At 40.9% G+C, this 15,140-nt stretch overlaps 1 protein-coding gene across 3 annotated transcripts in view; it reads right to left on the bottom strand.

Moving 5' to 3' along the window:
* Positions 1-15,140, bottom strand: part of LOC140463310 (E3 ubiquitin-protein ligase TRIM8-like) — a 93,421-nt gene that overhangs the window by 16,238 nt on the left and 62,043 nt on the right. For all 3 annotated transcript variants that reach the window (XM_072557092.1, XM_072557091.1, XM_072557093.1), the window contains one exon: positions 4,391-4,486. In XM_072557092.1, coding sequence (XP_072413193.1) covers positions 4,391-4,486 — 96 coding nt within the window. The remainder of the gene's footprint in view (positions 1-4,390; positions 4,487-15,140) is intronic.

Raw genomic sequence — 15,140 nt, 5'->3', positions numbered from 1 at the left:
TCTATCTACTGGATGTCCCAATTCACTAAATGCAGACAGAATTGAAAAAAATTGAAGACCCACAACATGTCAAATAGTTTCCTTCTTTCATCGGAAAGAGCGAACACAAACCTTTCCAATATTCTTGGTCTCAGCAATGTGTGCACTACACATTTCTCATTGACCAAACTTACATTTGGCCCCAGCTGTATGTTTTTGCCTTTGCTTGATGTGTAACCATGACTGCAGCCACCTTGGACATAGCATTGTTGGATTGTTAGGAATTATTTTGTACGAAGCACTTCTTATAAATGTTCAAACAGCAGCCAATATCAGATGTTTTCCCTTCCTAATGTCAGGTTTTGAAGTCCTAATGTAAGTGCATTTATCAATACTTGAAGGCCACTGAACTTTAGTCGAGTCAATTCATAATATTTACAATGGGAAAACTTCCCTTGGGTAAAAACAAAAGAATATAAGCAATTAAAGAAACATTGGAACATTCTTTTTTAAACTTTGAGAAATCTGACAGATACCATTTATGAGGGCATCAAGAATGCACAGGAAATAAAAGATGCCCCATACACTCCCAAAGGCATTGTAATAGCTTTTTTTAAGAAAGGAAACTAGGGATAATTCCAAACACGACCAAGAGTCTTTGAAGATTCTGTTAAATACAATATATTAAAAAATTATACTAAAACTGTATAGTTAAATATTGTATTGTAAATCAGAAGCAATACTGAAAACCTATCACATTGTGCAAGGTTTGTGAAGGTTTATAGCTCAGGTTGAGGTTTAGGGTGTAGGTTTGCTCACTGAGCTATAAGTTTGATGTCCAGGCGTTTCATTACCTGGCCAGGTAACATCATCAGTGGTGACCTCCAAGAGAAGCGAAGCTGTTGTCTCCTGCTTTCTATTTATATCTTTCTCCTGGATGGGGTTCCTGGGGTTTGTGGTGATGTTATTTCCTGTTCGTTTTCTGAGGGGTTGATAGATGGTATCTAGATCTATGTTTGTTTATGGCATTGTGGTTGGAGTGCCAGGCCTCCAGGAATTCTCTGACATGTCTTTGCTTAGCCTGTCCCAGTCGAAATGGTGGGTTTTTTCATCTGTGTGTAGGGCTACGAGGGAGAGAGGGTCGTGTCTTTTTGTGGCTAGCTGGTGTTCGTGTATCCTGGTGGCTAACTTTCTTCCTGTTTGTCCTACATAGTGTTTGTGGCAGTCCTTGCATGGAATTTTGTTGATGACGTTGGTTTTGTCCATGGGTTGTACTGGGTCTTTTAAGTTTGTTAGTTTTTGTTTGAGAATGTTGGTGGGTTTGTGTGCTACTAGGATTCCGAGGGGTCTCAGTAGTCTGGCTGTCATTTCTGAAACTTCTTTGATATATGGTCAGATGGTTAGTGTTTCTGGCTGTGTTTTTTCTGCTTGTCGTGGTTTGTTCTTGCAGAATCTGAGGACTGTATTTTTTGATTAATTTTTGAGACCGTTAACATCATCAACACCACCCTCACAGGCAACCCCTCAGAAAACAAACAGGAAATGACATCACCACAAACCCCAGGTACACCACCCAGGACAAACATATAAATAGAAAGCAGGAGACAACAGCCTCGCTTCACTTCACTTGGAGGTTGCCACTGATTATGTTACCTAGCCAGGTAATGAAATGTCTGGATATCAAACCTACAGCAAACCTACACCTTATCACATTGCATTCAGACTGCACAAGAGAGAGAGATTCGAAGTATTTCAAGCACTGGAGGCAGGACAACTAACAACTTCAGGGCTAATTCTCAGTCAGAGAATGAATTGCAAGGGAAGGTTATATAGGCTAAAGATTTCACAACCTGTAAGAAGGTCAAATTGACTATATGACCTTCCTCATCCATAATTATACAATTTCTACCCCCCCTCTCTCCTATCCACACTCCCCAGATAACAAACTGAAAATTTAGTTTTACAATAATACAATTGGGGTTACCAACAGAACACTGTAATAATTTGTACATGTATGATTTGCTACAAGGTGGTCATAGCTAACAATTACAGATATTCACTTCAGTTTGCTATTCTTTGCTGAAGGAATTAAATAGACTGAATATCTATCAATTGTAACATCTCTTCCACATTAGATAACAGACATACTTCCAGCAGGAGGACATGACTGAACATCAACAGTCACAAACAGTGGAACGTACAGAACTTAAGTACCTACTAAAAGCTGAATTACTATGAGAAAGCACACACCCTCTCCGGTATCCTATATTCCTCCCTCATCATGCAGGTCTGAACGTAGTTGCGCCTTCCCTCATTTCCCACCCATCCCCATATCAAACTTTCTGCCTACTTTGCTCTTGATGTCCACTATCCGCCTGTTTCCTCTTATTTACTTATTTCAAGCAATGTACCAAAACAAACACTGGTCAATCAGTTTTAGTGATGTTGAGTTAGGGGAAGTTTGTTTTAAGTACCAGAGTATCCTCTCAAATTTTTGTACTATTGTGACCTTTTATGCTCACAGCTTGGTTTTATGTCTTATCCAAATGGATATACCCAAGATTAAAGCACTCCTCCATCTACTCTAACAGTACTGATGTTAAGTATCGAAATTGAGCATGAATCAATAATCTGATTTAAATAGTAGTTGAGGGAAAGGTAGCACCCAGTTTGACACCCCCTCCCAAAAATCAGTAAATTAGGAACACAGGAACAGGAGTAGGCTATTCAGCCCCTCAAGCCTGTTCTGTCATTCAGTGAGATCATGGCTGATCTGTGGCCTAACTGCATTCACCTGCCTTTGGTTCATATCCCTTAATAAACATTTATCTATCTCAGATTTAAAATTAACAACTGATCATGCATCCATTGCTGTTTGCGGAAGAGTTCCAAACCTCTACCACCCTTTGTGTGCAGAAATGCTCCTAACATCTTTCCTGAATGGTCTGGACCACAAATTCAGCGACACTGAAGGAACAGCGATATATTTCCAAGTCAGGATGGTGAGCAGCTTGAAGGGAACTTGCTGGTGATGGTGCTCCCATGTATTTGCTGCCTTTATTCTTCGAGATGTTAGTGGTTGTGTATTTGGAAGCACTAAGGAGCCTCGCTGAATTTTTGTACGGCTTCTTGCATACGCCCCCTAGTGGTAGAATCCCCAAAGTTTGTGAGAAGATTTGTAGCTTGGGTGACCGTTGTTGTGGTTCTGTTCGCCGAGCTGGGAATTTGTGTTGAGACGTTTCGTCCCCTGTCTAGGTGACATCCTCAGTGCTTGAGAGCCTCCTGTGAAGCGCTTCTGTGATCTTTCCTCCGGCATTTGTAGTGGTTTGAAGTGGTCAGCTGGAACTGACAACTGGAAGCGACAGATTCAAACCACTACAAATGCCGGAGGAAAGATCACAGAAGCGCTTCACAGGAGGCTCCCAAGCACCGAGGATGTCACCTAGACAGGGGACGAAACGAATGCAACACAAATTCCCAGCTCGGCAAACAGAACCACAACAGGTAGAATCCCCATCCAGTGAAAATAATTTACTTCTAGTCTTTTCCTGTTAATATCTTGAAAATTTTTGCCAGATTACCCCTTAACCATCTCAACGCTAAAGAAAATATGCATAATTTTTGTAATCTCTCCTCATAATTTAATTCTTGAAGTCCAGGTAACATCCTAGCTAACCTATCTCAAAGGCCAATATATCTTCCTATGGTGTGGTTCACAGATCTGTTCATGGTATTCCAAGTGGAGTCTAACCAAGGTTTTGTAAAACTACAGCATAATTTCTGCATCCTTGTATTTCTTATCTTCTGAATCCATTTGAGATATTTTAAAGGTCAATGCTCCTGAACTCCCACCCAGTTCCTTTGGGCATCCATTGTATTTAACTATCTGGAAAGTAACCTGATCTATTCTTTCTCGGTCCAAAATGGATAATGTCATACTTACTTGTACTCCAACTGCCACACTTTTGCCTATTCACTGAGTCTATCAAAATCCCTTTGTAATTTTATGCTTGATCTACAGTGCCCATACAATGGATTACAATTTACCATTCTATTATCCAAGCTGTTAATAATCATGTGACTAACTGAGGACCAAAAGATCCTTGTGGTACCACTGGTTACATTAGGATACAAAGTGTGTACAGAATTTGACAGGAAATAGAATCTTGAGGTGTAGAGGTGAATTTAAAACAGGAGAATTCCAACATTATACCTAACTGATAATGGCAAACAACGACCTGCTTCCTTAATGGCACCATTCATCAGCTTGATGACAACAATCCTCCAAATTAAGTCCAAGAGTAAATGTCAAGGTTTCAACAAACTACATTAAACTGTCTCCATTTAATATTGATGCGACCACAAAGGAATTGAGTCACACGACTCAGGTTGAAACATTGATTCTACTCACCTCAATTACACTTTTATCAGTTTTCAGTTTGTAGATTTGTTCTTCAATATCCTGTTCTCTTTCTGACAGTCTCTCTTGTTGTTTCATCAAGATTTGCTTTAAAAGAAAAAGAATTACTGTTAAAAATGCTCACCAAATTCAAAGAAAACACATCATAACAGAAAAAGAAATTGCTTCTAACAGCAAATTTGTTTAACGCCACATCAAGAATTTTACTAGCCACTCCATATTGCACAAGAACCACAACAGCACTACAACATGAGTCGTAGCAATCTCATACTACAGCTGCAACCTCAAAGAAACTTGTGCATTTACTAATTCTGGCCACGTGGAAGATCCTGTTTTAAACAAAAATCAGTTTTCTCCACTAGCTTCAATAGCCTAGCAAGTAGACAAGGATCACTGCTAGTTTTCACATTGGGAGCCAATTGCACATTATCCAATACGAAAATGACCTACAGGTTTGAATGGACCAGTAGGAGTAATTGTGCAAATGTTAAGTGTACATCATAACTAGAGAAATATTTATCACCTTTTCAACCTGACATCAGCAACCTGATATTTCCAAGTCACTATTTGATTTCCATACCCCTAATCTAACTAAAATTGGCTTGTCATTTTTAAATTTTATTTATTGGATATGGGCATCACTGATTGGGCCAGCATTTGCTGCCTATGCCTACCTGCCCTTGAGAAGATGGTGACGGGTTGCCCTCCTTGAACTGCAATCCATATGGTATAAGTAAACCCACAATAGTGTAAGGAAGGGAGTGCCAAGAATTTGACTGTGATATTGAAGGAACAATGATATATTTCCAAGTCAGGATGGTGAGTGGCTTGGAGGGAACTTGCAGATGGTGTGTTCCCACTTATCTGCTGTCCTTGTTATTTTAGATATTAGCAGTTGCCCATTTGGAAAGTGCTGTCTAAGGAACCTTACTGAATTTTTTTTTAGTGTTTTTTGTATATGGTACACACACCATATGTCCCAAATGGTATCAAGTTTCTTAATTGTTAGATTTACACTCATCCAATAAAGTGGGGAGTATTCCAACACATTCCTCCTACTGTGCCTTGTAGATAGTGTTCAGGCTTTGAGGAGTCAGGAGGTAAGTTACTCACGGCAGCATTCTTGGCCTCTGAACAGATCTTGTAGCTACTGTATTTATATGGTGAATCCAGTCGAGTTTCTGATTAATGGTAACCCTCAGGATATTTTTAGTGGGGGATTCAGTAACGATCATGTCATTGAATGACAAGTGACAATAGTTAGATTCTCTCTTTGGAGAAGGTGCCTAACATGAAAGGATTTGACCTTTCACTGGATTTCTCAATATTAGTTTCAGATTGAAGTTTCCAAATCCTCACCAGCAGACCGCCTGATCTCTGGTATGAGAAAACAAAAAACACAAATTGGTGGCACAACATATCAAGTTCAAGAGTGGCTGAAGCTGGCAACTACAATAACTAACTTAGTCATGAATGGTACACAGCATTGGGGAATTTAGAAAAAAAACATTCAATGGACAAACAATTCAATCTTGGTTTTATTTATTTTCTCTATTTCTCTCTCACTGTCCTCAAATTACTTTGCAGTCCTCAGTCCAAGTTTACCTTTTTCCTCTAAAGTTTGTTCATATGCTTGTGAATTTGTAAAAAAAAAAAAATCAGAAAACAGCCAAAAAGACCAGGACAATGAACACAGAGACAATCTGATGGAGGAAGTAAGATATATTTCTTCACAGGAAATGGCCTTTCAACTTCCCAAGGCAGGCGAATGCACCAGCTGTACTTCCATAACAGAACATTATTTTTAGATTATGAATCTACAAACAGCAGTACCTCAAAATTCACCACAGGTTCTGCACATGACCAGAATTATTTCTTGACCATCCAGATGCCTTAATAGTGATTAAATTCGCCAATAATGGACATTTTCAAATACATAGCTCTGGGCCTACACGTTTACATCCATGTTAGCCAGCAAATCTCACTAGGCGTAGATTTTATCCTGACCTTAGTTGAACCTTCACAGATATGAAATACAAATCACTATTCAATACAGAAAACGCAGAAAAAGAAAAACTATTTAAAGCAAACTGAAGCACTGTAGTGCCAGACTTATGGTAGATTTGCAATGATCACTACAATAAAGGTTTCTCTTTACAACAGAGTGAGGTTGATGGTGAGGACAAATCCCACCCTTAGCGTAATGCTGTAAACAAAATCCAGAGGTAAGTAGAGGATACAACAAGTAAACTGAACATCAATGGAATCTTCAATTTCTAGTTGTCTGATCACAGGTAACTGAATGTGATAAACAGATTACAGGAAAAAAAGTTAAGAGGCTTTGGGGAAAAATACAAGATTTAGGGCATGGGCAGATTCTTCTTGAGTCTAAGCAAATTAAACAGAATACATCTCTCTGAAAACTGATGAGCCTTTAATTTGGTAAGAATTCTTTACTGTTTTTGGATGTACCAAAGGACAATCTCTTCTCAGGGCTCCAAATTCAGGCCGGCTTTCCTCAACGAAAAGGCAGGTCAACAAAATGTGTCTGGAATGCAGTACACCAAAGAATGGCGTCAGAGTCATGGGTGAGGGAACCCAGCACAGGAGAAGTAATGGCACTGGAAAACCTTTAGTAGGTGATAAGGCCTGTGGATGTGTGACAAGCCCTTTGTACAAACAACTCAAGCTTCAATTTGGAGCATGTACTCAGCCAGAAAAACATTTTCTGGGAAAGTCCCAATATAAAATAAACTAGAGCGTAAAACTTCTGCAAATGCTGAAAACAAACTCTGTTGTATTGACTTTAGTGAGATGCAGCATTTATCAGAACCTTGCAACATGCTCTAACTCGAAAAATATGTGCCATTATGAGAAATATATTTTCTGATTACGTTCATGAATGGCATAGAACAAATGAGGTCAATGTTTTCTAGATTTTGCGATTAGCATCAATATTGAATGCTAATATATCCAAATTTAATTTTTGCAGCATTGCTGGAAGTGAGCAGCAAACCCAATCGCACCAAGAAATGGTCAATCTCCACATTACTACTTAAGCTGAGATCTGTTGATAATGGTTTAGTTTGCACTGTAACTTATCCACTGACCATGAAGGGTATGTCAATAATAGACCTGGCCACAGAACTCTTTACAGATCCCCAGAAACCAAGGCCGAAATAAACAATATCGACTCTGGCCCATGTTGCATACTTTCTAAGTAACGCGGTTGTACGAGTGCACTCCTTTTATAAACACCATACAATGACTTCACATAATGTGTGCTGGGGCTTTAAGTTGAGAGACCAAAAGGTCCTTTTTTTTTCTAATACAGAAGTGTAATTACAAGGCAATTGAACAACAGATAGCACACGTCAATTTATATTTGCAACTGTAGGGAATTATAATTTGGTCCAGATTTTCTTTTTTGCCTGTATGCACATTTTTAAGTCCTGGTTTTGCTAGGCACTTGAAAAGGCAGAACTAAAAATTGAATTTCACATTAAAAAACAACTACCTCGACTTATTCACAAAATATCTTGCATGCATAAAGAATGTAGATGAAGCCGACATACTTTGAACTATAAGCGTGGGTACATTTGAATCCTCCAAATAAGGGAAGGGTGCTTTCTGTTAGACCACAGAATACAAACGAATGTAAAAGATACCAAATTATAGTGATGAGGACACAAGATATAACAGCAGAATCAGGCCTTTCGGCCCATCAAGTCTGCTCTGCCATTCAATCATGACTAATATGTTTCAACTCCATTCTCCTGCCTTCTCCCCATAACTCTTGATTCCCTTACTAATCAAAAACCTATCTGTGACTTAAATACACTCAATGACTTGGCATCCACAGTCCTCGTTGGTAATGAATTCCACAGATTTACCACACTCTAGGTGAAGAAATGCCTCATCTCAGTTACAAGGACCAACCTCTTCACTAAGACAGTGTCCTCGGGTCATAGTCTCTCCTACTAGTGGAAGTATCTTCTCCACATTCACTCTATCCAGGCCTCTCAGTACTGCATAAGGTTCAATAAGATTGCCTACCACCCCATTCTTCTAAACTCTAGAGTACAGACCCAGAATCCCTGGGATCATTTTGGCAAACCTCCTTTGGAATCCCTCCAAGGCCAGCAAATCCCTTCCCTAGATATGGGATCCAAAACAGCTTACAATATTCCAAATGTGGTCTGATCAGAGCATTTACACAACCTCAGCAATACACCCCTGCTCTTGTATTCTAGATCTATTGAAAATGAATGCTAACATTGCATTTGCCTTCTTAACAGCCAACTGAACCTAAATGTTAACTTTACCAGAACCCTGACTTTTTTAAAGCAAGGAATGAAGTCAACAGCTTAATGCATGCTACAACAGGACAGTCAAGGACTTTCAAATGAATAAGAGATTTATGGCTGTAAACTACTGGAAGACCTGATTTTTGGGAAAAGAAGAGCGTGCTAATTGTTGGTTAACAGCCATTTCTTGTCTTTGTTTTCTGTTCTTGCAAACCCAAGAGCCAGCAATGAAGATATCCCAGATTCTGAAAGTCTCTCTCCTGAAATTAGCTTCTGAGAAGCTCCTAGGAAATCGATAAAAAGTTTCCAAATGTCAGTATTTCTAACTACCTTGCAAAATCATACAGCACAGAAACAGATCCTTTGGTACAACTAGTCTATGCTGACCATAATTCCAACCTAAACTAGTTCCACCTGCCTAAACCTGGCCCAAATTCCTCCAAACATTTCTTACTCATGTATTTATCCAAGTATCTTTTAAACATTATAACTATACCCGCCTCCACCACTTCTTCTGAAAATTCATTCCACACACAAACCACTGTGTAAGAAAAAAAAATGCCACTTATGTCTTTTTAAAAAATCTTTCTTTCAAAATCTGGAAAGTTGGGCTGTGACCAATTTCCAAATACTCTAATTCAGATGATTGCAATGAGAACTGAACATCTTCCATCACTCAACAGTTGTCAGCAATTTGATTTTGTCAACAGGAAACCCAGTGGATGAGGAGTCACCACATACTAACTTTTGCTTCCAGATTCTCTGTCATTAGGCTTGTATTCCCGTTTTTTTAAAGAAAAGAATCATTTCGCCATCCTTGTCTGTTGTGCAAGTGTGTCTGTTTGGGATTAACTGGATACAGTTTTATTTTCTGATTATATCTTAAATATTAACCAGCTGTTTGAATTTGCTTTTAGGAATAAGATGTGTTCCAACAAACATTTTATTTTGAATTAATTAAAGATCCTGGTGAATGCATGCTTAATTCTGGATAGTAGTTCTAATAAAAAAAAATTGACCATTTTGGTATTTGAATCTACACATTAATATGAATGGTGCAAACAGTGAAGTGTTTGACTCAATTATCAGTGCATTCCTCTAGCTACATTTGTAACACTAAGGCCAATACAGGCAGTTTTATGCTATGAATACACATACACAAACTAGACTCTCTTCGCCTTAATCTATAGAAACGTTGAGTGGTAGTCGTGCTGATTTCAAATCCATATCCAAGAGATAAAACAGTGTTACACAAAGTCAGCACAGCCAATGAAATTTCATAATAGTGTACACAGAATGATTCATCATGTATTGGGCACAATTAATGGCTCATTAGGTCAGGATCAGTACATTATCTATATTGCAGACTTTTTAAGTTATCACATACTAGAAAAGATCCCAATATTAAGATTTAGATGATCATTATAATTATACCTTGGATTAACTCATCACCTCCACTACTCAATTATACAGATACATCCAAAAATGTAGCAAATAATGTTCTGCAGAAAACCTACAACGTTCTTAATGGTTCAAAACATCACAAAGCATAAAGTAAAGCATAATTAATTAAGAAACAAAAAGTCTTTTTATCATGAAGGAAATGTTCAAATCTGAAGATTATCAGAGCAAGGAACAGAAGAAAGCAATGAGTTATAAATGTTTACAGTTTTAAACAGGAGGTTCCAACTCCACACCAAATGAGACGAGGCTGGGGGAGAACAGAAGAAGTGGTAAACAGAAAAGAACATGAGAGAATTTGGATTTCAGGAGCAATAGTAACAACAGTTGCATTGATAAAAGCAATAAAAAAAAGGAAAAGAGCACTGGAAACTAGAATTGAAGCGTAGGCAATGATCTTTGTATATTGATGAAAAACGTGCCAGCATTTAGAGTCATAGAGATGTACAGCATGGAAACAGACCCTTCGGTCTAACCGTCCATGCCGGCCAGATATCCCAACCCAATCTAGTCCCACCTGCCAGCACCCGGCCCATATCCCTCCAAACCCTCCCTAAATATATACCAATCCAAATGCCTCTTAAATGTTGCAATTGTACCAGCCTCCGCCACATCCTCTGGCAGCTCATTCCATACACATACCACCCTCTGCATGCAAAAGTTGCCCCTTAGGCCTCTTTTATATCTTTCCCCTCTCACCCTAAACCTATGCCTTCAAGTTCTGGACTCCCCATGCCCCTCATAATTTTGTAAACCTCTAAAGGTCACCCCTCAGCCTCCGACGCTCCAGGGAAAACAGCCCCAACCTGTTCAGCCTCTGAGAGAGAGAGAGAGAGAGCTCAAATCCTCCAACCCTGACAACATCCTTGTAAATCTTTTCTGAACCCTTTCAAGTTTCACAACATCTTTTCGATAGGAAGAAGACCAGAATTGCATGCAATATTCCAACAGTGGCCTAACCAATGTCCTGTACAGTCGCAACATGACCTCCCAACTGCTGTACTCAATACTCTGACCAATAAAGGAAAGCATACCAAACATCTTCTTCACTATCCTATCTACCTGCGACTCCACTTTCAAGAAGCTATGAACCTGCATTCCAAGGTCTCTTTGTTCAGCAACACTTCCTAGGACTCTACCATTAAGTGTATAAGTCCTGCGAAGATTTGCTTTCCCAAAATGCAGCACCTCGCATTTATCTGAATTAAACTCCATCTGCCACTTCACAGCCCATTGGCCCATCTGGTCAAAATCCTGTTGTAATCGGAGGGAACCCTCATTGCTGTCCACTACACCTCCAATTTGTGTCATCTGCAAACTTACTAACTGTACCTCTTATGCTCGCATCCAAATCATTATTTGTAAATGACAAAAAGTAGAGGACCCAGCACCGATCCTTTTGGCACTGCACCGGTCACAGGGCTCCAGTCTGAAAAACAACTCTCCACCACCACCCTCTGTCTTGTACCTTTGAGCCAGTTCTGTATCCAAAAGACTAGTTCTCCCTGTATTCCATGAGATCTAACCTTGCTAATCAGTCTCCCATGGGGAACCTTGTCGAACGCCTTACTGAAGTCCATATAGATCACATCTACTGCTCTGCCCTCATCAATCTTCTTTGTTACTTCTTCAAAAAACTCAATCAAGTTTGTGAGACATGATTTCCCATGCACAAAGCCATGTCGACTATCCCGAATCAGTCCTTGCCTTTCCAAATACATGTACATCCTGTCCCTCAGGATTCCCTTCAACAACTTGCCAACCAGCAAGGTCAGGCTCACCGGTCTATAGTTCCCTGGCTTGTCTTTACCGCCCTTCTTAAACAGTGGCACCACGTTTGCCAGCCTCCAGTTTTCCGGCACCTCACCTGTGACTATCGATGATACAAATATCTCAGCAAGAGGCCCAGCAATCACTTCCCTAGCTTCCCACAGAGTTCTCGGGTACACCTGAGCAGGTCCTGGGGATTAATCCACTTTTATGTGTTTCAAGACATCCAGCACTTCCTCCTCTGTAATCTGGACATTTTGCAAGATGTCACCATCTATTTCCCTACAGTCTATATCTTCCAGATCCTTTTCCACAGTAAATATTGATGCAAAATATTTATTTAGCATCTCCCCCATTTTCTGTGGCTCCACACAATGGCCGCCTTGCTGATCTTTGAGGGGCCCTATTCTCTCCCTAGTTATCCTTTTATCCTTAATATATTTGTAAAAACCCTTTGGATTCTCCTTAATTCTATTTGCCAAAGCTATCTCATGTCCCCGTTTGCCCTCCTGATTTCCCTCTTCACTATACTCCTACTTCCTTTATACTCTTTTAAAGATTCACTTGATCTATCCTGTCTATACCTGACATATGCTTCCTTCTTTCTCTTAACTAAACCCTCAATTTCTTTAGTCATCCAGCATTCCATATACCTACCAGCCTTCCCTTTCATCCTGACAGGAATATACTTTCTCTGGATTCTTGTTATCTCATTTCTGAAGGCTTCCCATTTTCCAGCCGTCCCGTTACCTGCGAGCATTTGACTCCAATCAGCTTTCAAAGGGTCTTGCCCAATACCGTCAAAATTGGCCTTTCTCCAATTTAGAACTCCAACTTTTAGATCTGGTCTATCCTTTCCCATCACTATTTTAAAACGAATAGAATTATGGTCGCTGGCCCCAAAGTGCTCCCCCACTGACACCTCAGTCACTTGCCCTGCCTCATTTCCCAAGAGTAGGTACATCCACATACTGAATCAGAAAATTGTCTTGTACACACTTAACAAATTCCTCTCCATCTAAACCTTTAACACTATGGCAGTTCCAGTCGATGTTTGGAAAGTTACAATCCCCTACCATAACTACCCTATTATTCTTACAGATAGCTGAGATTTCCTTTCAAGTTTGTTTCTCAATTTCCCTCTGACTATTGGGGGGAGGTCTTTCATACAATCTTAATAAGGTGATCGTCCCTTTCTTATTTCTCAGTTCTACCCAAATAACTTCCCTGATGTATTTCTGGGAATATCCTCCCTCAGCACAGCTATGCTATCCCTTATCAAATTTGCCACTCCCTCTTCTCTCTTGCCTCCCTTTCTATCCATCCTGTAGCATTTGTATGTTGGAACATTAAGCTGCCAGTCCTGCCCATCCCTGAGCCATGTTTCCGTAATTGCTATAATATCCCAGTCCCATGTTCCTAACCACGCTCTGACTTCATCTGCCCTCCCTGTTAGGCCCCCTGCATTGAAATAAATGCAGTTTAATTTATTAGTCCTACCTTGTCCCTGCTTGTTTGACTCACTTCTGTTCTCAGCTGTACCCGTCTCAGATCAATCTCTTTCCTTACTATCTCTCTGGGTCCCATCCCCCCCCTTCCCCTCCACCTTGCCCGTTTAAATCCTCCCAAGCAGTTCTAGCAAATTTCCCTGCCAGTATATTAGTCCCCTTCCAATTTAGGTGCAATCCGTCCTTCTTGTACAGGTCACTTCTACCCCAAAAGAGATTCCAATGATCCAAAAATGTGAATCCTTCTCCTATACACCAGCTCTTCAGCCATGCATTCATCTGCTCTATCCGCCTATTCCTGCCCTCACTAGCTCGTAGCACTGGGAGTAATCCAGAAATTACTACCCTTGAGGATCTTCTTTTTAAATTTCTGCCTAACTCTCTAATCTCCCTTCAGAATCTCAACCTTTTCCCTTCCAATGTCGTTGGTTCCAATGTGGACAATGACCTCCTGCTGGCCCCGCTCCCCCATGAGAACATTCTGCACCCTTTCTGAGACATCCTTGATCCTGGCACCAGGGAAACAACACACCATTCTGCTTTTTCTCTGCTGACCACAGAAATGTCTGTCTGTACCTCTGACTACAGAATCCCCTAACACAATTGATCTCTTGGAAGCCGATGTACCCGTCGTTGCATTAGAGCCAGTCTCAATACCATAAACTTGGCTGTTCATGCTACGTTCCCCTGAGAATCCATCACCCCCTACATTTTCCAAAACAGCATACCTGTTTGAAATGGGAATATCCACAAAAGACTCCTGCACTAGCTCCCTACCTCTCTTATTCTGGATTAGTGGTGCTAGAAGAGCACAGCAGTTCAGGCAGCATCCGAGGAGCAGTAAAATCGACGTTTTGGGCAAAAGCCCTTCATCAGGAATAAAGGCATAAAGCTTGTAAGGTGGAGAGACAAGCTAGAGGAGGGTGGGGGTGGGGAGAAAGTAGCATAGAGTACAATAGGTGAGTGGGGGAGAGGATGAAGGTGATAGGTCAGGGAGGAGGGTGGAGTGGATAGGTGGAAAAGAAGATAGGCAGGTAGGACAAGTCTTGGGGACAGTGCTGAGCTGGAGGTTTGGAACTAGGGTGAGACGGGAGAAGGGGAAGTGAGGAAACTGTTGAAGTCCACATCGATGCCCTGGGGCTTAAGTGTTCTGAGGTGGAAGATGAGGCGTTCTTCCTCCAGGCGTCTGGTGGTGAGGGAGTGGCAGGAGAAATTGTTATGGGTGAGGACCTGTTCGGCCAAACGAATGAGAATGTCGGTGGAAGGGTACTGTTGGGGACGTCGGGAGAGGAAAAAATGAAGGGCTTGGAGGCACTGGTACTGTTGAGGACGTCGTGAGTCCCAACAGTACCCTTGCACCAACACTCTCGTTTGACTGAACTGGTCCTCACCCTTAATTTCTCCTTCAAATCCTCCCACTTCCTCCAGACCAAATGGGTAGCCATGGGCACACGTATGGGCCCCAGCTATGCCTGTCTCTTCGTTGGCTACTTAGCACAGTCCATCTTCCGTAGTTACACCGGCACCACTCCCCACCTCTTCCTCCGCTCCATTGATGACTGCATTGGTGCCACCTCATGCTCCCGCGAGGAGGTTGAGCAATTCATCAACTTCACCAACACATTCCACCCTGACCTTAAATTTACCTGGACCATCTCTGACACCGCCTTCCCCCTCCTGGACCTCTCCATCTCC

Source organism: Chiloscyllium punctatum, chromosome 38 (genome assembly GCF_047496795.1).
Source record: "Chiloscyllium punctatum isolate Juve2018m chromosome 38, sChiPun1.3, whole genome shotgun sequence".
Taxonomy (NCBI): Eukaryota; Metazoa; Chordata; class Chondrichthyes; order Orectolobiformes; family Hemiscylliidae; genus Chiloscyllium; species Chiloscyllium punctatum.
Note: the sequence above shows the minus strand (reverse complement) of the source record. Positions and strands in the feature narration are given on the sequence as shown.